The sequence below is a fragment of the Dreissena polymorpha genome, chromosome 11 (genome assembly GCF_020536995.1).
Source record: "Dreissena polymorpha isolate Duluth1 chromosome 11, UMN_Dpol_1.0, whole genome shotgun sequence".
In the NCBI taxonomy this organism is placed as follows: domain Eukaryota; kingdom Metazoa; phylum Mollusca; class Bivalvia; order Myida; family Dreissenidae; genus Dreissena; species Dreissena polymorpha.
The window spans coordinates 30,723,771-30,749,700 of record NC_068365.1 but is presented as its reverse complement, the minus strand read 5'-3'; the positions used below and the strand labels follow the sequence as shown (position 1 = coordinate 30,749,700).

The window sequence follows — 25,930 nt, the reverse complement described above, 5'->3', positions numbered from 1 at the left end:
TAATAATGTGTTGTTATAAATAAGATAAGACGTATTTATTTTATACTTTCCGGTGGTTTATAGAGAAATATCAGTGAATTAAAACTGATAATTTCACTGTTTCAAACAATGAAAATTATCAGTGAAAATTATCGATAATTTTCACTGTTTATGTTAAATGACGTCATTTTTTGGACGAAATGACGTCATTTTCCCAACGTAATTCTTTAGTTAAACTCTTTAACAATGTATATAAACTGTGAAATAAAGCATAAAATAAAAAGAAAATTTGTTGGGTTCGGTGGATTATCGATTTTAATTCACTCGTGATCATATAAAATGTATATTTTCACTCGTGGCTGCGCCACTCGTGAAAATATTATTTTCTATTATCACTCGTGAATTAAAATCGATAATCCACCGAATCCAACAAATATCCTCTATATAATCTTATGGTAGCTTTTACATAAACGATCTAACATGCCAGCATGTTAAATACGAATACAAAATATACACAACTACCAAAGTGTAATTACAATACGTATTTCATGATACTCCGCTTGTAATTATTTTATTAGCATGGTAAAATTTCGATACCGTGATTTTGATGGGATCAGTATTCCGATATTGTATTAGGTTTGTTTATTAAATGCTTCAAGTGTATATTTTGCACATGTATTACCGTTTGTACATAATTGTTGTAAATGTATGGTACGTTCTCAATGATTCGGAAGAAAAAAGTATCAACATAAGATTATAGAAAATTTCATGCATTTGATCACATTCAAACTCTCACCATTTGTTAATTAATACTGATAGGGCATTTTTGGTACAAGTCAAAACACGTGTTCACCAGTCCAATTGTATTTAGTACTTGATTGTGCATGTATAGTGATTTGGGATTTAGATTCTTTAAGTGAGCCTTGAATTCCTATTTGTTTTATTGTAAAATACTGCATTTAAACGGGTTTTTTTTTCTAAACGTATAATACAGTTCATTATAACATGAAAGTGTTTAACTCTAACTATACAATTCTTCATTCAGAAAATTATTTGTAATAAAAGCAATATTTCTAGCCTGTAAACATTCAGATACTGAACATAAAAGTCTAAGAATGGATTTGGTTACCGGTAATACGGGCCCAGAACTTTACACTTACCAAATTATTCCCTCTTGCTATTTGCTCTTAAGTAGAATTCGTAGTTTTTCTGGAGCTTCAATTGGCGTTACACATTTAATTGTTCAAATTTTGCTGCAATTTAATTGTAAATAATATTTTTATATATAACATGATTGCTTTTATACCTGTTTTATAATATTCATGTTTTTATTTTATTGTTTTGTTTTTAATGTTACAATTTTATATCTTTATTTTTCACAATATTGTTATGCCAAAGTTATTGTTATAAGGATTTGAGACCGCTTTTCTACGAAATTTTATAATTTAATTTGTTATATCAAATTTTCCCTACAGTGTAAATACCACTTGCATTTAAAATGATTATCAAAAAATTAAAAAATATGTTAACTGTATAATATGCATGTACTTGCCGATATAAGATCATTTATGTTTAACACGTACAGTTTGCTCCTTTTAAATGCATCATATGTGTGTTCTTAGAAGTACAAGTGTGTTCTTTTAACCTTGATATGTAATCATTCTTTGCAAAGCAGTGCAATGTCCCATCAATTTTATTTGAGGAGTGTGCATGTTGCTTTTGATATAAAAACTTATGTTGTTAAATAATTGTCTTCAAGAATAAATTGAAAATATTATGTATTTATAAATGTTACAAGGGCTGTTTGTAAAACATGCATGCCCCCCATATGGGCTGTCTATTGTAGTGGCAGCCATTGTGTGAGTACGATTTTTGTCACTGTGACCTTGACCTTTGACCTAGTGACCTGAAAATCAATAGGGGTCATCTGCGAGTCACAATCAATGTACCTATGAAGTGTCATGATCCTAGGCAAAAGCGTTCTTGAGTTATCATCCGAAAATCATTTTACTATTTCCAGTCACCGTGACCTTGACCTTTGACCTTGTGACCTCAAAATCAATAGGGGTCATCTGCGAGTCATGATCAATCTACCTATGAAGTTTCATGATCCTAGGCGTATGCGTTCTTGAGTTATCATCCGAAAACCATTTTACTATTTCAGGTCATCGTGACCTTGACCTTTGACCTAGTGACCTCAAAAACAATCAGGGTCATCTGCAAGTCATGATCAATCTACCCATGAAGTTTCATGATCCTAGGCGTATGCGTTCTTGAGTTATCATCCGGAAACCATTTTACTATTTCCGGTCACCGTGACCTTGACCTTTGACCTAGTGACCTCAAAATTGATAGGGGTCATCTGCGAGTCATGATCAATCTACCCATGAAGTTTCATGATCCTAGGCGTATGCGTTCTTGAGTTATCATCCGGAAACCATTTTACTATTTCGGGTCACCATGACCTTGACATTTGACCTAGTGACCTCAAAATTGATAGGGGTCATCTGCGAGTCATGATCAATCTACCCATGAAGTTTCATGATCCTAGGCGTATGCGTTCTTGAGTTATCATCCGGAAACCATTTTACTATTTCGGGTCACCGTGACCTTGACCTTTGACCTAGTGACCTCAAAATCAATAGGGGTCATCTGCGAGTCATGATCAATCTACCCATGACGTTTCATGATCCTAAGCGTATGCGTTCTTGAGTAATCATCCGGAAACCATTTTACTATTTCAGGTCACCGTGACCTTGACCTTTGACCTAGTGACCTCAAAATCAATAGGGGTCATTTGCGAGTCATGATCAATGTACCTATGAAGTTTCATGATCCTAGCCCCAAGCGTTCTTGAGTTATCATACGACAACCACCTGGTGGACGGACCGACCAACCGACCTACCGACCGACATGAGCAAAGCAATATACCCCCTCTTCTTCGCAGGGGGGCTTAAATATATATATATAATTATTGAATAAAACGTACTAAAAGTATGTGTATTTGTTTTGGAAAAGTCATGTGTATAACAAGTAATATGTATATAAAGTCGTTGACAAGTAGCATTACCAGCGGCCGGCTAAGAACCAACTACAACAAATTTTTTCAAAACTTAAACATTACAAAAATATTTTTTCATTACAATGCTCCCTGTTGAAATCTCAGTGATTCAAAATATTGTATTTGTTTTGCGCATTGGCAATGAGCTGCATTATTAGCTTCGGTAGAACAAATTGGAACAAGAAAATAAACATAAAATACGCACTTTATCGAACATGTTATTATATATAAAACATGAAAAATAAACACAAATAACTATATTATTTATTTACACTACAATACTTTTTAAATATTTAAAACAAAAAACGTCTAACGAGAACATAAAGGTCGCTTTTGAATACAAAATGTGTGTGCAAATGAACTCCCGACTGTGTCTTTTTGAAGTTTTTGTTTCCATACAGGCAATACATTTATCTTGTAAAAATGTCCTACAACTTCAACCCCATAAACACTCAAAATCAACGATTATTTCGTAAAATAAAAATAACTCATAAACAAGATGCGTTTGTGAAACACAATGTCCCCCTATATGACGTTTGACTTTGAAGGATGACCTTGACCTTGTGAAGGATGACCTTGACCTTTCACCACTCGAAATGCGCAGCTCCATGAGATACACATGCATGCCAAATATCAAGTTGCTATATTCAATATTGCAAAAGTATTCATAAAATAAGCGATTTGGGCCAAATATATTTGACCTCTGACCTTGAAGGATGACCTTGACCTTTCACCACTCAAAATGTGCAGCTCCATGAGATGCACATGCATGCCAAATATCAAGTTGCTATCTTCAATATTGCAAAAGTATTTATAAAATAAGCGATTTGGGCCACATATATTTGACCTCTGACCTTGAAGGATGACCTTGACATTGACCTTTCACCACTTAAAATGTGCAGCTCCATGAGATACACATGCATGCCAAATATCAAGTTGCTATCTTCAATATTGCAAAAGTATTCATAAAATGAGCGATTTTGGCCATATATATTTGACCTCTGACCTTGAAGGATGACCTTGACCTTTCACCACTCAAAATGTGCAGCTTCATGAGATACACATGCATGCCAAATATGAAGTAGCTTTCTTCAATATAGCAAAAGTTATTGCAAAATGTTAAAGTTGGCGCAAACAGACAGACCAACAGACAGACCAACAGACAGGGCAAAAACAATATGTCCCCCACTACCATAGTGGGGGACATAAAAATCAGTGGTCCTTATAGCAATAGCTAAATTTCAGCGCTATATGTGGTATGGTAACATAGATTTAACGTGATACAAAATGCTCGTTTTTTTGGTGTGACAATATATTCCATGTGAATTACCATCAACGATATCCGAACATTAACTAGCAAACACGAGATTGGCTTTTCAGGAGGCGTCGGAAGCACAACGTAGCTATGAGAAATATGTGTGAACTTTATTTTTTGAAATATTTTACGAAATATTCGTTGATTTTGAATGTTTAGGGGTTTTAATGTAATATTATATTTTCAATAAAAAAATGTTATTCTTCAAAGTAAAAAGACACAACACAGCAATCCAAAGTTTTTTCAAGGATTTTAATAGTGTAAATAGAAGGTCGAGTTGAATGTTCAAACATTTTAACATAATAAAACTACGTTTTCCCAGATTCGGTATAATTATCGCAAACTATCTAATTTTCACTCTGCAAACCATGCAATCTAAAAAAACATGGTAATCTATCCAAAACATGTTGTATAAAAATATATATGGGAAAAAAAAACAACGCAAATGCCGATAGTTTGTTTATACAAGACAGCCAATAATAGTCCTTGGAGATCATAACAGTGCTTTGAACTAGTGACCCCAATTTCAATAGGTGCCACCTACTGTCCAAGGCCCATGCACATGTGAAGTATAAAACCAATTGGTCAATTTGTTGTCGAGTTATGGATTGGAAATGATTTTCACACTTATTGTGACAGTGACCTTGACCTAGTGACCCCAATTTCAATAGGGGTCATCTTCTGTCCAAAGCCAACAGGAAGTATCAAGCCAATCGGTCAATTTACTGACAAGTTATTAATCGAAAACAATTTTCACACAATTGTGACAGTGACCTTGACCTTTGACCTGGTTATAACAATTTCAATAGTGGTCATCTACTGTCCAAGGCCAATGCACATGTGAAGTATCAAGCCAATCTGTCACTTTGTTGATGAGTTATTGATTGGAAACGATTTTCACACTTATTGCGACAGTGACCTTTGACCTAGTAACTCCAATTTCAATAGGGGTCATCTACTTCCCAAGGCCAATGCACATGTGAAACAAGAGGGCCATGGTGGCCCTGTATCGCTCCAGTGTTTTTTTATGCTAAAAAAGCGTGCAATGCGAATGGGTTGAAATGTACTCAAGCATGTGACTTTCTCTTTCTATCCCTCGTCCCACTGGGCGCTTAAAGTTGAAAGGGTGAGCATTTTTTATGTATAGAAAACGTTACTACGGTGTTAACTAAACAGACTAAAAAGTCCGGGAATTGTCGCACAGGTCCTTTGCTTATAACGTAGGTACATTTATCTCTCCAAAAGATATTGTTGTTCTTTCTATTTCACATATTTTTAGATGCTGAAGATTAAATCTACGCATGTTCTACAAGATTAATAAAAGTTCCTTCATTCAATCATGAATCTTTTTCCAAAATTCCAAAAAGTGTTTGTAGGTTTCAAAGTTTCTGTTACTTATATAGTTCATAACATATGCAAAATACCTAATGACGTAGATCACCTGAACTTTACTTCATTCTTAAGGCATTAGTGAGTGTAGAAGGATTGTTAACGTAGTGAAGAAATTGTTTATTGTACAAAGAAGATATTTGCCTGAGGAAACATAAAGTTACGAGTTTTTCAGGTTCATGAGGTGCCGAAAGGCAGTAGGAATGATAACTTTGTAGAGGTTGTTTGTTAAACAAAGTAAATGTTTATGAGACAAAAAATTGAATTATAATTCATCAAGATGTTGCGATCATGGCAACACTACTTGCATATGGCATGAGGTTTAAAGAGATATCATGACAAACAATTAGCTTGACCTAACTTTCCTTTACTTTTTCCATCTGACATTGGTTACCTGTCATGTTTGTTTTTGAAAAATACTAGGATTGCCATATATTGAAATAAGGTATCTGACCTATTCTCTGATAGGTTGCTAGTAATAGACTTAGCGGCAGTCATGTTATAAACAAGGGGATTCTTCACGGCATTGGTAGAATATACTTTTAATAGATACATCTTTTTTAAGTTGGATTCTCCTTACTTTTTTGCTACTGAATATTAAAATCACTTAATTTCAGTGTAACAATTTGTTGTTAAGTTTATCTTGCAATCTGTTTATAAATCATAAAATGATGTCTTTCAAAAATTTTGTTGATAAATAGGGCCTATAATAAAACAAGAACTTTGAGAATGTTAACATAAAAGAATAATACTAACCATTTGGTGAAAACAAACAAAACAATACATTTTTTTTTATATAATGTTAAATACAAACAAGGTTAATGGACTAAATATAAACAAACACACTTGAGTATTCTTCTTGTGTTAATGATGTATTAAACTGAGTTAAATTAATATATATAATTTGTTAACCTTTCAATATCATGCATTTCACAACTTTAGTTCAATGCTATTTCAATAAACTGAACAGCGTGACAAACATAATAAAGCAGAATATGCATATGAATCTGATTATACACAGATCCACTATCATATAAATCAAATCATGTTTGTATATTTCCATGTTCGAAAGATCCTCTTCTAAATTGTTTTACATCGCGAGTAGACTGAACTCCCAATTTGCAAACAGAAGCCCTTACAGGTACTTGAAAAAAGTTTGGTCCTTATATATATATATAATAAGAGTAAAGGTATCCAACAATGATTTCACAGGTGAAAAATCGACCAAAAATCACCTTCATTCATTACTGACAGCTGGACGTCCTGAATTACACACGTTGAATTTTGGGTCATATTTGTGAAACTTTTATCTGTTTTTGGACATACTTGGTGGATTTTCATCAAATAAAAGGTGTTTTATCATAGATGGACGCTTCCTGCTGGCAACCACAACGACATATGTGTGCATTGTTTGATCTTTTATGCTGTTGCATTGTGTTATTCAATACACCTGTGAATTTATCGATATAAGAACCAAATTTTTTTTTTCAAGTACCTGTGGAAGCCCTGGTTTCCGTGACACAAATTCACTGTGCACATTTCTAAACAAAATATGTGTTTCTTGTATCGTATTTAAAACGTAGTCTTTTTCGTTGACAAACACATTTCATTATTCCTATCAAACTATATGATGTCAGTCGTTATTTCAATAAATATTTGTCATTTCAATAATCTTCAATAATCTTAATTTTCGCTTCACAGCGGCGCCATTTGCATACGAAATACCAAACACATTTTATGAAACTGATTTTAATTGGTAGATTGGGAAACGACAGCCAATTATATCGCTCGTTTTAAAAATGCTTAGGCAGAATCTACCAGTGTAAAATGCGGAGAGATTTCGCGGGCCGCGGATATATTAAGCATATGTTCATTTTTGTGACCCCCGGGGCAGGGTCAAATTTGACCCCAGGGGCATAATTTGAACAAACTAAGTAGAGAACTATTACATGTCACTACATACCGAATTTGGTAGCCCTAGGCCCTACCGTTATGGACAAGAAGATTTTTAAAGTTTGCACAAAATAGGCTTTCAATTTTGTGACCCCCAGGGCAGGGTCAAATTTGACCCCAGGGGTATAATTTGCAGAAATTTGGTAGAGGACTATTAGATGTCTCTACATACCCAATTTGATAACCCTAGGCCCAATGGTTATGGACGAAAAGATTTTGAAAGTTTTCACAAAATAGGCCTTATATAAGCAAATTTTCAATTTTGTGACCCCCGGGGCGGGGTCAAATTTGCCCCAGGGGCATAATTTGAACAAATTTGAAAGAGACTCACCCAAGGAACATTCCTGAGAAATTTCACCAGAATTAGACCAGTAATTTAGGAGATGTTTAAAGAAAAAGTGAACACACGGACGGACGCACGCACGACTGACACAGGGCCATGACATAAGCCCCGCTGGCCTCTGGCCAGTAGAGCTTAAAATCAAGCCATTCGGTAAATTTGTTGATGAGTTATTGATAGAAAACGAACTGGTCTACCGACAGACCCACTGACATCTAGCAAAACAATATACCCTATATTCTTCAAAGGGGGGGTGGGGGAAAAAATAAATGTGTTTGCAAAGGAAGTTAAAATGTCATTTAAATAAAAAATAAAATGAATCAAAATCACTTAAGTCTTTTTTGCTGAGTTCAAGTTAGTTCTTCTTGAATGCTCTGAGCTTTTATGGGTACCCTGAGGGTAAACAGCTGTGAGTTGGATTATTGCAACTAAGGTCAAGTAGGAGCATTTGTATCAAGCTATTTGTTTATTACCACCAAGACTATATAGAGTTATGTTTTTGAAACAATGATTACTAAAGAAAAAGATGATGATGACAGACAACCACTGACCACAACAAATCACCTATTAGCAATTAGTGGTCAGATGAGCTTAAATGACATGTTATTACCTAATATAGAATTACAGCAATAAAGCTATTGCTTACCAATATTGTCAGTAATAAGAATACAATTGGACGGAATAAATACGACATATAAAGGTACAAGATTGACAATAAAACCTTGTAAAATGTTCATAGAAGAATAAAATATGTACATGTAAATAAAATAAAAAAAATTTACAATAAACATCCAACTGTTAAAGTCAGTTTAGCAGAATGTTTAATATACACGAGAAAATAAAATCTACTTGATATGAACATAAAGATAAGTCAAAAATAGCTCTTATACAATGTACATGATAAGTAAACATCTCAATAATGGCCTTTAGCATGTTTCCTGTCACACAGTTTTATAAACTTGACAGTTTGCATCCTTGCACCTTTGTTATGTTGATTTTACATAGTACTTTTCAGGGTCAGCAAAGGAATATTTTTTCCTTTCCTTTTTGCATTTCCAAGCAAAACTAGTAAGTTTAACCTAAATGTGCATGTTTGATTCACATAAGTAAGAAAAGAGCAGAATATCCTTTAAAAAAACATCAACCATAAATGACCTACAGCATGGCAAACACTTTATAGTTTTTTGCTTGTTTGCACAATTGTTTTAAACGAAAATCTTCTAACCAAGTAAATAAATTTTTCACTCTTCTGTATTGCTGCAGAACTAATAAATACAGTAAAATCCAAGATCAGGGATCAAGATTTTATTACTATATTTACTTTATGCACACATGCATGTGTGTATTTAAGCTCCATCGAATATCCGTTTTCTTATGATTCAAACTTTTTACCCATTAACAGTTTTCACACCTTTTTATTTTTGGTTGGTTCAAACATATGACATAATATAAGTTAAGAGTAAAATATGGTAGGGAATTCTTACAAAAATGTAAGGGCACACAACAATGACAAAGTCATTTCCTCAAAATAAAAAAAATTCGCATCCCATGGACAATAACCCACATCCACATATATTATCATCCTTAAAAAATAGCCTGTGATAAATATTTGTGTCACACTATTGTACACGTCTAAATATTTAATATTTTAGACTCACATTTTGGACTGTCTTATTACTGTTTACATCCTTCTATTTATTTAAACATTTTAGAGTGCTGCATATGAAATGTGTCATCTATACATTCATTTTAATGATTGTTGTTTCAACGGTATCAGAACTGTTATAAACTATTGTTTAAACTCCAAATAACCGTGTATGTGCTTTGCTTAAAGTAATTAATTTACATGGCCAGGTTGACATAAGAATACCCTTCAAAGCAGGAATCATTTGGTTCACAGTTTTGATGGCTATCTGTTTTGGTCTGTGTTCCCAAGATTTCAAGTGAGCATGACCTGACTGTTCGTAAATGTAATCCATTAAAATTATATGAAACACTTTGGAGATTCATACTCTACAAATTGAGGAAAATAATTATCATTTTGATTTTGCAATTTGACAAATTGTGTCTTGTTCTGAGAAAATTGAGCTTAATGCATGTGCGTAAAGTGTCGTCCCAGATTAGCCTGTGCAGTCCGCACAGGCTAATCAGGGACGACACTTTCCGCTTTTATGGTATTTTTAGTTTCAAGGAAGTCCCTCCTTGCCAAAAATCAAGTTTAGGCGGAAAGTATCGTCCCTGATTAGCCTGTGCGAACTGCACAGGCTAATCTGGGACGACACTTTACGCACATGCATTAAGCCCAATTTTCTCAGAACAAGACACAATTAGTCTGTGAGCAAACAACAATACAAAATAAGTAAAATTATGAAGATATCATGGTGTAACATACAAAATGCAGAAAGAAGATTTCTTTTCAGATATTAAATGCTATGAAATAAACAATAGCCAAGAGGGTCAAAGGTCCTTAGCAGCCTATCTGGAACCGCAAAGAACTAAAGTGTTCTGAGTAATAAGTACATGTATTAACAAGGTTTCACAATTATAAAGCAAACTGCCCCAAAACCAAGCAGCAACATTTTTGCACACAATTATTTTGATACTCAGCCCAGATATCATAACAACACAATTTGTTCTAATGTTCTGAGCAAGTTTCAAGACAAGTATGTAAAGAATGTTATTTCTAGAGTGCTCAAATGTTTTACTATAGCTACAAAAAGGAACCCCCCCCCCCTTTCATAGTGGCAATGCTTTTTAATCAACTATAACCATATCTCTCTCAAAAATGAAATCATAAAATCAAATGTTTTGAGCAAGTTTAATGAAATACGCCCTCTATAGTGTTCAGGAGGCTAATGAGAACAATACATGAAGGTTCAAAAGCAATCACAAAAGCTCACCATGTTATGCTCAGGAAACCTTGAAAAATATAATATCGAAATTCTTGTTCTTGCTAAAAACACCATGTGTCCATAGGGCATAAATTCTAATACATTCCACTTTTGTCTCAAAACTCCATTATGTCAAAAACGAGCTTTTTATGGTAAAATTTCACTTTCGACCTCTAAGTGATTCGACCTTTGAGGAAAGGATACAGGTAATACAAGCCATCTTGCTGTTTCTTGAGGGTGGACATTTACAGTAGGTTATTTTTTAATTGCATACTAAAGGAAAAGTTTACAGTCCAGAAAGCTGTTTTAGGTCAACTTTTTACTTTGATCTCTAAATATTACCATGATCTTTGAGGTAGACGGTATTAAAAGCAACACATTGTGTTGAGAAGGTTAACCCTTGTGCCTTGTTCTTTTCAAGAAACGATCAGGGATTTCAATTTAGGCAGAATACTGCTTTTTGATGCAAGCATCTTGATTTTTTTTTCACTTTTGACTCCAGCAAATACTATGCCCGGCATGGTTTTTACACAGAAGCTAACTCCCAAATATACTTTCACAGTTTGTGTCTTTTTCAGAGTATTTCCCCTCAGTTCATACACAAATAACTGCTGTTGACTTAAGTACTTTGACCCCTGAAAATGTCAAGCACGAGGTCATTGACTCCTGGTTTTTTATATATAATATTGATTCAATATGTGGTAAAGTTATGGGTAAAACAGAAATGTTAAAGCTTTTTATGGCCAAAAATGACCTTCAACCTTTTCGTGCTACCTTGACCTTTAAGTAGGTAGACGGGTGTTATACATGACATGTCATCTAATGAAGGTTGACATTTGTGCAAAGTTATGTTCCAATCCATCAATATATGGCAAAATAACTGGAGAGACAGGAAGTTTTGCACAGACAGACAGACGAACAGTGGGATTGCTATATGCAACCTCCTTCAAAATGAGGGCGGCGTAAAAACCAACAAAACTTTAGCAAGTAATGCAATAAGGGCAGCAAAAGTGTGGATATTCCTGTCCTTCATATATTTCATAAGAAATAACAATCAAGAGCTGTCTCCATTCGAAGACATATGCCCCTGAAAAACGCTTTTTTGAAACCTAAACGCAGATTTTGAAACCTAAACGCGAACCCTAAGTTCAAGGTCAAAGGGGTCAACATTTTTGTGCGTATGGAAAGGCCTTGTCCATATACACATGCATACCAAATATGAAGGTTACATCTGAAGCGACATAGAAGTTATGAGCATTTTTCGAAACCTACATGCAAAAGTGTGATGGACAGACTATATGCCCACCTTCGTTGGCATAAAAATCAAATGAGTACACGGCAATCATATCAATAAAATAAATAACTATGTCACAATAGCAAATCTAAGGTAACACTCCAATACATGCAAACATCCAAGTAGCGTAGTAGTATATATACATGGTCCATTATTATAAAAATGGCATGCTTATCACAGATCAATATTTCCACATGGATCAAGCACTCAAGTACTATCGTCTCTTTTCAAACTCTTTCTGTATCCAGTCTGAGTCCTGATAGAATCGCGGGTCTGCCAGCTTCAGACACGTTCGCTTGTAGAAGTAGTAGTAAAACACAGAGGCTGCAAGGAGATTAAAAAAAAACCTGAACATAATCGCATTGGATTTAAAGAGAACAAGAAATGTGTTTGTCAGAAACACTATGTCCCCTTCTGCGCCGCTTTTAGTTTTTTTGACCTTTGACCTTGAAGGATGACCTTGACCTTTTACCGCTCAAAATGTGCAGCTCCATGAGATACACATGCATGCCAAATATCAAGTTGCTATCTTCAATATAGCAAAAGTTATTGCAAAATGTTTAAGTTGGTACAAACAGACAGACAGACAGACAGGGCAAAACAATATGTCTCCCACTATAGTGGTGGGGGACATAAAAAGTATGCTTATAGAAATAGTAGCAGTACAACACTTAGGTTGCATAGATTTTAGTAGTCTACAGACATTGAACATGTTGACATGGAATAAAAGTAGACAAAGGCTGGTGAGATTTTAGAAGTCAAACATGTTGAAGCAAGCATAAGCATGGTTGTCAAAGAAATAACAGAGTACGTGTATATATATATCCATGTTAACAACCTCAGTTTAACATTAATTACTTTTCAATCTCTGATTTTATGTCAAAATATCACATTTTCACTATAATCTTTGGGAAATTAGTGTGTTTACGGCACTACTGATTAGTTTTACTAGATTTGTTGTTCCTAAGCTGCAGAAATTAAACAAAAATAATTTAAAATGCAAAACTGTTTTAATATGCTTTCATTATTTAAAAAAAATGACTTGTTGCACTTTCATGACACAGGAATCAAGCTTAAATTTACAAGACATGTCATATAGTTACTCTCATACATACCCGTTCTCTGAATGATGAAAAGTGCTCTAATGCCTTGATTTCCCCAGATCCACGTATTAGGGTCTGCCCATCTCAATGTCTACAACAGCAAAAATAAACCGTAATTATTTAATTGCTGCATATAAAACACATAAAAATATGTATATTTTCATGAATAAATTGTAATTTAAGCATTTTATGTCAATAACAAGAGATGTGTTTGTCAGACACACAATGCCCCCTATTGCGCCGCTTTGAAGCCATATATTTGACCTTTGACCTTGAAGGATAACCTTGACCTTTCACCACTCAAAATGTGCAGCTCCATGAGAAGTAAGTAAGAGATTGAATGGAGAAATGAAAATTATTTTTTAATTTTTTACCTTTGACCTTGAAAGATGACCTTGACCTTTCACCACTCAAAATGTTCAGCTCCAGGACATACACATGCATGCCAAATATCAAGTTGCTATCTTCAATATTGAAAAAGTTATGGCCAATGTTAAAGTTTTTGGATGGAATATTTGACATTTGACCTTGAAGGATGACCTTGACCTTCACCTTACACCACTCAAAATGTTCAGCTCCAGGAGATACACATGCATGCCAAATATCAAGTTGCTATCTTCAATAGTGAAAAAAGTTATGGCCAATGTTAAACTTTTCAGACGGAATATTTGACATTTGACCTTGATGGATGACCTTCACCTTCACCTTTTACCACTCAAAATGTTCAGCTCCAGGAGAAACACATGCATGCCAAATATTAAGTTGCTATCTTCAATAGTGAAAAAGTAATGGCCAATGTTAAAAGTTTTCCGACGGACAGACAGACGCCATATATTAGACATTTGACCTTGAAGGATGACATTGACCTTCACCTTTCCCCACTCAAAATGTGCATTCCATGAGATGCACATGCATGCCAAATATCAAGTTGCTATGTTAAATATTGAAAACAAGAGATGTGTTTGTCAGAAACACAATGGCCCCTATTGCGCCGCTTTGAAAGAAGATAAATTATTTATTTTTTTACCTTTACCTTGAAGGATGACCTTGACCTTGAACTTCCACCACTAAAAATGTGCAGCTTCATGAGAACGCCGCTTTGATTTTTTTTATTTTTGTTGACCTTTGACCTTGAAGGATGACCGTGACCTTGATTTTTTTTTTTTACGGACGGACGGACAGATTTTATTTATTTATTTTTTACCTTTGATCTTGAAGGATGACCTTGACCTTGAACTTCCACCACTCAAAATGTGCAGCTTCATGAGATACACATGCATGCCGAATATCAAGTTGCTATCTTCAATATTAAAAAAGTTATGACCATTTAAGTTTTTTTTCGGACGGACGGACAGAATGACATACTGACTGACGGACAGTTTAACTGCTATATGCCACCCTACCGGGGGCATAAAAATGCCAATTGTCTATTCAAAATAACACTTGTGCTTACAGCAGGAGTTAAGAATTGTGCTTACAGCAGGAGTAAAGAATAACAAATTATCCAATGTGAGTCTTGAGTATTATTATATTATTATTATTCAGTCTAAAAAAATCATGAAATTATAGCTTCATAAATACAAGTCCCTTAGAAAGTTTAATTTAATTTAAGACCTTTCTTAATGGATTCAAGTATTTAAGGCTTCATCTCAAACCCTTAGATGAGCAGCAAACAGCATAAAACCTGAACAGACTGCAAGTTACTCGCAGGCTGTTCTGGTTTTATGCTGTTTGTACATAGCCATTTCCACTTTGCCTCAGAGTGGGAAAAAGTAAAATACTTTTTACAACTACAAATTCACTGAACTCACCATATACCATACGTGTAGGCCCACACAGAGGCAGAAGTAGACAAACACTACTGTGATGGTGACCCTGAACTTGTTAACAAGGATGTTCACAAGGCCTGCTTGAAAGATGAAAGTGTTGAAGAAGAGAAGGAAGACGACGATAGCCGCAAAAAGTATACACACATCCTGGATCCTGTAATGTAGAATATCACTACAAAATGACCTATATCAGAGGGAAATGAAACCATATGGTCACTGGTCAGTCACTTTTTTGGTTGATAAAACTAAATGAAGTGAATGAACTGAAAGTCATTCCTTTAAAACATAAATGTAATAAGGCAAAATGTATAATGTTTTCGTTGTAATCACTTCAATTTTGTATGTCCAAAAGCATATCATTTTCAGTTCACTCACTTCAATTTTGTACAAAAAAGAAATATAAACTAAAAAAATGAATGCATACTGACATATCACACATATTTTATATCTCTAAATGCATAACATTTTCAGGTCATACAAGTCAATTTTTTTAATTCCTATAAAGCATGGCAGATTTTACTAAAATGTGATTTCTGCATTGAATTTGAATAGATACAAGTACAGAACACTCGATACGGCCAAATGTGTTATTTTTGGATGACTGGCTTATTTATGATTGTGAAAATGTATACAGTTCTTAGAACTGTGGAAAATTTTGGTATAATTTGTTTAAATTTTAATTTTAATATCAATGTACTGTATGATGAATAATCAGCTGTACGCTGATAACCTTGGGTATGACACTGTGTACTAACCTTAGGTTATTTGTATAATTAATGAAAGGTTATAATACAATTTATAAATAAACATATAAATTATTCATGAAATAAGTATATATGACAATATTTTCTGAACAACATAACAAAAGCACACCAATGTGATTCACTTTATTGGTGAACAATTTGATTGAACGATATTATAAGTAATTAAACAAGAGCTGTCTCCATCCGATGATATAAGCCCTTGATAAACATGATAAATGCTTTGATAGAAATAATGAGCATTTTTCCAAACCTAAACGCATTTTTCGAAACCTAATCGCGGACCCTAAGTTCAAGGTCAAAGGGGTCAAAATTTGTGTGCGTATGGAAAGGACTAGTCTGTATGCACATGCATACCAAATATGAATGTTACATCTGAAGTGACATAGAAGTTATGAGCATTTTTCAAAACCTAAACGCAAAGTGTGAAAGAAAGACGGACAGACAGACGGACAGTGCGATCACTATATGCCCTCCTTTGGGGACACAAAAAAATAAGCAGTTAGTTATAAAACAACAAGTTTATAATAACTACATTACAGTACATGTATTGACAAAATTTAGTTTTTTACTATACTAATCATTTACATTTAAGTAAATATAGTATTGTAATAATGTATTTAAGGAGTGTTGCGGCAGTTTATTTAATCGAAGATATATTTATAGCAACACCAATGATGCTATTATCACAACTCAATATTTTTGTTATCAGTATCATCAGAAATGACCGAGTTGGTTCATAATACAATTGTCAGTGGTTCTATCCCAGGTGGGGTTAACTTTTTTTTTTACTTTTTTTTTCTTTCTTTAATTTCATACTTGTTTTATACTGGAGCTCTTTAGTCCTGCTGTTTACATTTATCAATTTATAGCATTTAAACACAAATATCAAAACATGCCGAAATCTGTGAACATGTAAGTTATTAATGATTAAGGTCGAGTTTGATACTGTATGGTATTATGTATGTGATTAAATATTGTTTTTTAGTAATGTCTTTTGGTACACTGTTGTGATCCCAGTTAAGATTGTAAACAATTTCTAATGTTTATGCATATTTCGGACAATCTATGTATCGGTACTCGGGTTTTGTCTTATTGCTGTTTTTTTAATGAAATTTGACGTCTAGACGGTAGGGATAATTAAAACAAAAAATCTCTGTTAAAAGTGCGGTGACCCCTTTTTTATTTGTTTTATGATGACAATACGTAGATGAACATATTTGAGCCGTTTCACAGATTTCTGTTTGGCAGAAAAAAAATTAATTCCATTCATGTGGTTAAAATAGTAAAAAAATGATGTTTTTTGGGGTGACATAAAAATAAAAAATTCTTAAAATTTAACTTGTGTACTCCATTTTATTGGTAGTGTGTGGTTTAATTAAATGGTATATGATTATCTTAGCTTAAATAATATCTACATGTTGCCAATTTCATAGGCTATTTATTATTTTTACGCAATTAGAGATTTTTAAGTTTTATTGAAAAAGTACATGTTATATAATGGTGAATAAAATCAAAACAAGGCCGGTGACCCTATGTTTTTATTTCCTTTTTCATATAGTATTTGTATGTATATCTTAAATATAAATTTTTGACAAAATCTATTTGATGGAAAAAAATCAGCAAAACTGCAGCAACACCCCTTAACGAGCAAGTTCACACACACACACACTTACACTAGTAACACAAGAAGTATGACATTTTCAAATCTGAGTAACTCAATGAAAGAGTTCAGAAACAGATCCACAAACAGCAAGAGGTACTGTAGGTACAGGATGGGTCGGTAGCGTTCCACCAACATCTTGGCACATTACACTAAACAATTCTTGAATGACTGTCAACCTGAAAACAAGCAGAAAACAAGGTAAACAAGAAAATTCTTTGAATTCATATCCCCCCTAATTTCAAAAATTTTGTGACAGATGGATGGACGGAATGAAGGACAGACACAATGACAGACAGACAAACAGAATGTGGGACGGACTACAGCAATTTTATATGCCTCCGCCTTTGTCTACGGATAATAATAAATTTACAGGTATTAGAATAATCAAGAATTTTTAAATAATTCTTATTAAACAGATCTAGTGTTAAAACTTACTTTTAAAAACTTGAGGAATACACTTCATTGCATCTTAGCAAGTATAGCTTGTACTTTTTTGAAGTCTCAAGCTTTTCTGAATTGGAATTAAGCATACATTCAGGGATTCTTTAAGGTGAATATTTTTTTCATCTGGTGTCACTATGTCAAAGCTGAGCAAGCATAAGTATATATTTAGTCTACCATAAACAAAAATTCTAATATTGACTGTTAACTGATTTCCACGTTTTATCAAATGTGTGCAGCTTTATTTAAGCTGCAATATGATACAATTTTGTAATTTATAAGCCATGTACATTTCACAATTCCCACAACGCCCTCTAGACTTATTATGTTCTTAAATAATAGCTGTTTTACTCTATTTCAATCTTTGGAAACACACGAAAATCTGTTAAATGTGTTGGCCCAGTAAAAACTTCTGATTAAGTCAATACTTTTCTTTGATTGGCTACTTAAAACTACTTAAAACTCTGCGAGTGTCAGTAATACTATTATAATTAAGACATGTTCTGACCTTGCGGTCACATATGAAATGACATTTCACAGAGATCTAAGACTGAGTCCGAGAAAACTGTTCATTATCCTCAATTTTATTATTTTGACTGTAATTATTGTCTAGTCAACCTATCAGTTTGTAATCACAATCAGTTCAAGCAATAACATATTTTTTATGGTGAATTGTTCAAATGAAATGTGCAAGTTACTGTATGTTTGCCAATGGAACAATTGTAATATGCATATCGTTTTGAGTGTGCTGTATGTGATCATACAGTCCCTCCTAACAAATCCATTGACATTTAAACACTTCTTCTCTCAGAGTGTTATCACACCATGGAACCTTTTAACAGATAAAATCGTAACAGTGCCGTCACTGAATACTTTTAAAAACCTATTGGACATATTTATGGAAGACCAATTATACACAGTAATACCGGATAGAACCTGGGTCTCTGACCATGAGTCAGCCTGCGGCCCTAACCGGATATGTATGTATGTATCACATAAACAAAATGTAAAATGTAAATGTGTTCATGACGTTTAGAAACCGGGTTACGAAATGAAATGTGCACGAATGATCACACACGAATTAAATATGTAATGTGACTTTTTTGCCATCAGACTCACACGCTAGTACCTTTAAGAGTAACTAATATACCTGGAGAACCAACCATAGTCCAGATTATTGATGTTTAATGGCAAAATAATATCATATAGGATTTTAGCGCTTGCTCATTCTTGTTGTTTACTGTGGAGATCTCTAATCTCTAAACTAAAGGTCGGTTACATTTAAGTTGTTAAATTGTAATAGCTAAGTGCATTAAAATTAATTGAAATGCAATTGATAAATTAAATGTCCGCATTTAAATCTTGCCTATCGTATTTTTGTTTGAAATGATATACGCAATTCAAAATGTGATACTCAGTTTAAGATTATTTTAGTCAAGATGGCCGCCACCATTCAGCGGGAATGTCAACAAACGAAATTTTAAAGCAATAGTACTAACCAGAGACATATATTGCATGTATATTCACAGTCTTTTTGAGTTGGATATTGCCCAATCATATCAAAAATTAAGGTGCAAGCATGTAGAAAAATTATTTAGAAAAAAACATGTTAAAATTCTGAAAAATGACATTTTGAAAACCTTTTTTTCCTAGTTTTTCTTGAATGCTCACAACTTTACATACGTACAGCGATCCGAAGGGGCCAATAGCTGGGAGTTGTATTATTGCAACTACTTTTTTTCCCTAACACCTGACCCCAACTTTTTGAGGCCAGATATCAAATGTATATTAAACTTATATGTGTTTAAGCAACCGTATATAGTGTTCCAAAGCCACTTGTCCCTTTATATTTTTTAACCATATATCACGGATCCCTCTGGGCTTTATAAGGGTGCTGGATGTTTCGGTAAATGACCAGTTCGGTAAATTGATTTATAGAGTAAAAGTCGTGGATGTTTCGGTAAATTGATTTTATATAGGAGGTATACCTACAACGAGGTGTTAATGACACCTATTATCGGCTTACAATAACATTGGGGGCATTTATTTGCAAACTGTGGATTACTTTTGAGTTGAGTAATTAATGCCATGCCTAAGGTAAAGAATTTAGTTAATTTTACGATTTAAATAACGCAATACTGTTGTTTGGTTTTTAAATTGGTGCTTTTATTTAATTAACAAAATTATAACATAATAGTAAAAATAAGAAATAATGATTTATGGCGGAATAAATGTAAGCTCTGCAATTACGTTTAATGCTATTTTAAAAAGTTTTTTATGATTAAAGAATAAAGGTTTCATGTTGAATTTTATATTTATTTATATGTTTTATTATTTCTTTCTGGTTGCGAAAAACACACAAAAAAACAATATATAAAATTTAAAACGTGTACGTAATTAATAAAAAGTAATATAATGATACGCGTTATGTTTTATAATTATGTTAAGTGCGCGTGTCATTGAACGTTGAGTTAAGCGAAGAGATACACATACTTGAAAACTGATAAAATTGACATATAACACAACGCCAGCCGAATGAATACACTGTGTAATAGCAAGCTGCCGTGATGATCTGATATCATTTTTTGCCCTAACAAATCGGTTCAATAAATAAATAATAACTGATCTACTTTGTAATCCGTTTTATTTACCATATAATATAAATAAGCAACAACTAAACCTTGGATACTATATATATATATTTGAATATTTCATGTCATTTAAAAAAAATGAGGGAGTAAGCACATATTAATTAGATACATTTTTGACGCACTACAATATTTTTACATTTTTATCACACATTTTTATCATTCAGATTTTCTAATACAAATTAGATACATGTACGACACTGTTCAATTTAATGTTACATTTCAACCATATCAGTCGTTCATCTTTCAAGCCTCGTCGTCGTCGAGCATGTGGTGGACCGCTGTGGATGGTCCGAGGGCATTGATGTGGCTGATGATCCTCAGAAGTTCAGTTGTTGTCAGCTTCTCTTCTTCGTAGTCATCCCATGCTTGATGCAGTCTGCCGTGTATCGTAACATACTTCTTCCGCCTGATCTTCGTGAGAAGGTGCTGGCTCACCAGCCGTATATGAAGATCAACAGTCTCAGATTCCTCTCTGAGAAGGTTGGCCAACTTGTAAAGCCCGAGGTTGGCTGAACACGCTCGTGCGTTGATGCGTCTATGCCATCCTGTAATTATAATAAAAACATGTTTGTACTTAATAACAAGATTATGTCATTTTTTTATCAGTTTTTAATAACATTATTATGAAACAAATGCTTATTACCGTTATAGTATGATATGAAAGTATAAGATTAATATACGAAAAATATACAATGTGAATTGTTTCATACTTATAAATTAATAATGCTAATTGTATTATAGTTACCTTCCAAGTCGTTGTTCGTTCGCACCTCCTCTCTAAACACGCACCAATTGAGGGGTCGCCATACACTGCCGTGGATCCATGTACGGGAGCTGCATTTATCAGACATCTTATGTATTATCAATGTATGTAATTCATTTTAATGAAACGTAAAATACATACCCCCTTCGTGTAAGAATATCCATCCGAACTGATCAGTTTCGCCGCACCTCGCTTAGTCCCGGACTCCACAATCTCATACGTAATTACGGCGTCGTCGGCGGGGATTTCGTCGTTCAGCTCAAGGTCATCAGGTAAAGACGTGTCTACCACTGGTGTTGGTCGTTCGTACTCTTGGGCTAGGTCGAATGACACATCTGGTATGGTAGTGTTACCCCCATGTCTTAGATCTTCTTGTGCAAGATTTCTGAGTGGCGATACCGGGATTTCAAGTGGTGGTGGTGGTTCGTCGACGTTCCTGCAACCATTACAGAACCACTCTATCTGTACCTCACCACTGCGCAGTTGCATGTACTGCTGATGGGTAATTTCTAAAAATAAAAAATAAATAAAGCAAAGTTATAACATAATATGATTTTTATATTTACAACCATTATCTGTTAATTTACGTTAATTAAGGCATTACTTATGATCAGTTTTAAATCACGACATTACAGGCGACAACACAATTCACAATTTTAATGTATCTATATTATCACTAAGAAATTACTAAGACTTACCGGTGTGTCTACGGTGACTCCATCTTCCACATGAATCACATGCAATAGCGTGCGCACGAGAAGTGACCTCAATATTGCAGTAAATACATGGATGTTCAGCCATGATTGTATGATACAGTAAAAGAAATCATCTGCCTATATACATACTTTAACATTTGAGCAACAACACTTACCATAATTACTCGATAACCCGCGAAAATTTTCTCTTCATCCTCTCATTGATTTCTTATTTGACAATGACCATGATAATTTTATAATTACCTAATTACATAATAATGTTATTTTTACCACAAATAAACATCCTTTGATGTCACCACCAGTATTTTTTGGTAAACATGATTAAAGAAGGAAAACGTTTGTTTATTTCACAGTTTGAAAGTTACTGGTCGTGTATGTAAAAACTCGGCCACCAGTGTTAAAGCATGTTCACGATCTAAACATAAATATCTAGATTATTTTAAGAATAATACCTTATGTGCAGAACTGTTTGTAGGAAAAAAAAGCGAGAAATTTATTTACATACGAAACAAACATATTTGATCTTATTATTTTAAACCACCGAAAATTAACCATTACATAAACATGAGGTAGTTTGCCAACATAATGAATATGTTGCCCAGCTCTTGCCACGTGGAGGCCACCTCTTGTAAGAGCCACATTATTATATTTTTTTAACTGCTTTAATTAAGGTATTTATCAACTAAATGTTTAAAAACATATATAAAATACAAAACGATCATGACCTTAATATATAAATTACCTCCATCGATTAGAAATTTAATAGGTTGCAAGCCTGGATAATTAATAATAACACTTTGCAAACATCGTACATTTAAACAGATAATTTAATTAGTACCAAACAACTCAATTAATGTACATCAAAATTAATCCACAGTTTGCAAATAAATGCCCCTAATGTTATTGTAAGCCGATAATAGGTGTCATTAACACCTCGTTGTAGGTATACCTCCTATATAAAATCAATTTACCGAAACATCCACGACTTTTACTCTATAAATCAATTTACCGAACTGGTCATTTACCGAAACATCCATAACCCCTTTATAAAGATGTCTACTTACTCTAGTTCTGGCTACCATAACTTTAAATGTTGCTTTTTATGATTTTTGACTGGCGCGACTTTAAATTTATGGACCAACCCCATTAGGTAAGTCAACCAGAATTTCCCGTAAAGTTGACAGTTAACAAAAACCGGTCCAAAACAGCTTTTTAATGCAGTTATTGTCCCAAATCAACAACTTGATCAGAAAGATTGACATTTTTTTCACATTTAACTGACGTATTCTTTCACAAAATACTATCTTAAACATTTGAAATTTATCTTTTCTGCTCTAACATATCGAGAAAAACGGTGATGCGGCAGACATTTTTTAATTGAGAATCCCCCGATATTTCACGGTCATATGACGTTATTTCTATATTTAGTAACATACCATGTGCTCAAGTGTTTTCAAAGTCTGAATGACATATCCCGGTATTTTAAATTATTCTTGCTTGTTTTAAATTGTAAACAAATTGTAGTGTAAATAAAAACTCAAAGTAAAAATTATTTAAAATTACCTGATCCACTTTGAAATCAGTCTTTTAATCCACCAGAAGTAAGTTGTTAATCACAAATTAGATTTCAGAAAACAAAAGTAATGTTTTCAATTTCAGCAAAAAATGTCAAGGTCGATCCCAAAGTATCCAAATGAAAACTCGTCACGTGACAAAGAGACAATGGCGTCAAAATTGTGAATTTCAGACTGATGAGAGTTATTTTTATCTATTGTAAGATGCATTTGAAACATTTGAACCTTAAAATATGCCCCGATGCAGTAATTTATATTCATTCACCAATATATGTAGAAATGTTTCCAAGAAAATGAACTGTCTTTGATTTATAGCATGACATAAATATGTTACAACTCTGGTTGACTTTCGATATGGGGTTCGCTTCAGCACACAGGTCTGTCAATACTATATAAACTGTTCGCTGAAGTTTTTTAGCTATACTTAATTATGCTGAATTCAAAAAGTTGTTGCCAACCTGGGGTAGTGAAGATCATGTTATAATAATAAAAAAACAAAAACAAAGCATTTTACAGCATGTTTAATAAGTGTATTTAAGGACAGTGCATAAATAACAGCAATGTAATAAGTGTATTTAGTAACAGGGCATTTAATAAATTATATGTCTTATTGATTGACTCTTTCTTAGCAGCCTGCCTACATTGCTGGAGTTTGCATGCTTCAACAGCTTTCTGGTGTTCTGAAATTACAAAAAAGGGAACAAAATATTATTAAAAACATATCAATTCATTTTAGCATATATATAATATAAATGTGTTCTTGCATATGACCTACTACATATTGCCTAGAACACAACAGAGTTAAATAAGTTTGGTATTGGTGTACAGTAAATCTCACCTTTGTTTTTCATGTGCTTAATAATGTTCTCCATTCTAAAAACAGTACTAGAAGTCAGATCTAAGTACATTGTACATTTATATTAATTTCATAGATATTTTAATGAATTTCTCATACATTTTCAGTAGAACTTACAGACGAAGTCATGAGTGAGTTCAAGGTGCACCACCATGTCAGCGAGTTGATGAATCAACTGAGGTATGTTAGGTCTCAATACTTCATGGTTCTTGCAGGGCTCGAATTTAACTTTTCTTTCTACAAGCAAAACATTGCCAGCAGCTTAAATACCAGCTCGCAAAATCAAAAAACATTCTCGCAAATTTTGCTGGAAACATAAATAAAACCAAGTTTGGACATTAGTTTAGTACTATTAAAACTAAATAAAATATGACATCAACCACAAGTTTTGGTGTTATATATGAAGTTCTTTTTCCCATTTTTCACTGTTTTCGTGGAAGAATTAAATTTCCGTTTTTTTTTCTCTCAACTCAACGGTTAACTTTGCTTTATATTTCGTATTGTTATTTCAATCTGTGGGCAAAAAGAAACTAGTAATTTTTCGCTTCGACGACATGGCTGTTCAGGTTTTTTGTCTTTTATAGTGAACATGTGTGGATAATCAACTGTTTCATTATCTTTGTACCAATACCATCCGCATATATGTACTATAAGTATACCCCAACCAGTCTACATACAAGGTGCGAGCTTCCGCATATGGGTATTCGGACGTTCTATTAATTGACCTGCGACTTAGCATTGAGCGCATTTAGCAATATAACTCTTTTTTTTTCACTATTTCTTCACTCGCCAAAAAAGTCTAGTGGCTTCAAACTTAACTCGCAATCTGTACTTTTCACTCGCATTTTGCGAGTGTGCGAGTGTTAATTTCGAGCCCTGGGTTCTTGCATTTTAACTTTTCTTGATATTAACATTTGGTAAAATAATTCTACCTCTTAATTACTTTCACATAAAGCAGTGAGACTTGTAATCTGTTTTAATAACATTTTGTGAGTGAGTGTATTCAATTTATTGTTAGTTAAAATTGAGTTATCTGAAATTAATCCAATAAAATTAATCCAAAGTTGTTGTTTGTTTTCATTGGAATGACGTGTTCAGAGAATGTCGTGATTTTTAAAGTCATTAAACAATTTAGTCACTTGTAACACAAACAATTCTATTTATTATAGCCTTTAACAAAATTTTAATAAAAGCAAGAAAAAAGTTGAATAAAAAATATTAGCTGTCAGCAGATTCAATTTTATGACAAAGCACTGGGCCATTCAGACTTTTTATATTATTGCCAACATATTTCCAGCACTTGTGTAAGACTATAACAATTTTCTAAAAATAAGAGTATTAATTGACT

The 25,930-nt window shown here is 33.6% G+C and overlaps 3 protein-coding genes and 1 long non-coding RNA gene across 8 annotated transcripts in view; 1 reads left to right on the top strand and 3 right to left on the bottom strand.

The window, feature by feature from the left end:
• Positions 1-12,227: 12,227 nt before the first annotated feature.
• On the bottom strand, positions 12,228-19,291 carry LOC127851440 (transmembrane protein 138-like). Its single transcript, XM_052385209.1, has 5 exons — positions 19,173-19,291; positions 17,592-17,757; positions 15,137-15,308; positions 13,338-13,416; positions 12,228-12,546 (listed from the first exon to the last, which is right to left on the bottom strand). Exons 2-5 carry the CDS (start codon positions 17,714-17,716, stop codon positions 12,437-12,439), a joined length of 486 nt encoding a protein of 161 aa, XP_052241169.1. The 5' UTR covers positions 17,717-17,757; positions 19,173-19,291; the 3' UTR covers positions 12,228-12,436.
• Positions 19,292-19,456: 165 nt separating this feature from the next.
• LOC127850583 (gamma-tubulin complex component 2-like) overlaps positions 19,457-25,930 on the top strand; it is a 51,395-nt gene continuing 44,921 nt past the window's right edge. For 3 of the 5 annotated variants that reach the window (XM_052383708.1, XM_052383711.1, XM_052383712.1), the window contains exons 1-2: positions 19,457-19,593; positions 24,690-24,762. In XM_052383708.1, the coding sequence (XP_052239668.1) occupies positions 24,710-24,762 (53 nt within the window). In that variant the 5' untranslated portion in view covers positions 19,457-19,593; positions 24,690-24,709. The remainder of the gene's footprint in view (positions 19,594-24,689; positions 24,763-25,930) is intronic. The other 2 variants (XM_052383710.1, XM_052383709.1) reach the window with 2 other exon arrangements.
• LOC127850586 (uncharacterized) lies at positions 20,650-21,506 on the bottom strand. The gene is made up of 2 exons (XR_008035368.1): positions 21,419-21,506; positions 20,650-21,218 (listed from the first exon to the last, which is right to left on the bottom strand). It is a non-coding gene; the product is annotated as an uncharacterized LOC127850586 (long non-coding RNA).
• Positions 21,513-22,782, bottom strand: LOC127850585 (uncharacterized). The gene is made up of 2 exons (XM_052383714.1): positions 22,135-22,782; positions 21,513-21,945 (listed from the first exon to the last, which is right to left on the bottom strand). Exons 1-2 carry the CDS (start codon positions 22,235-22,237, stop codon positions 21,536-21,538), a joined length of 513 nt encoding a protein of 170 aa, XP_052239674.1. The 5' UTR covers positions 22,238-22,782; the 3' UTR covers positions 21,513-21,535.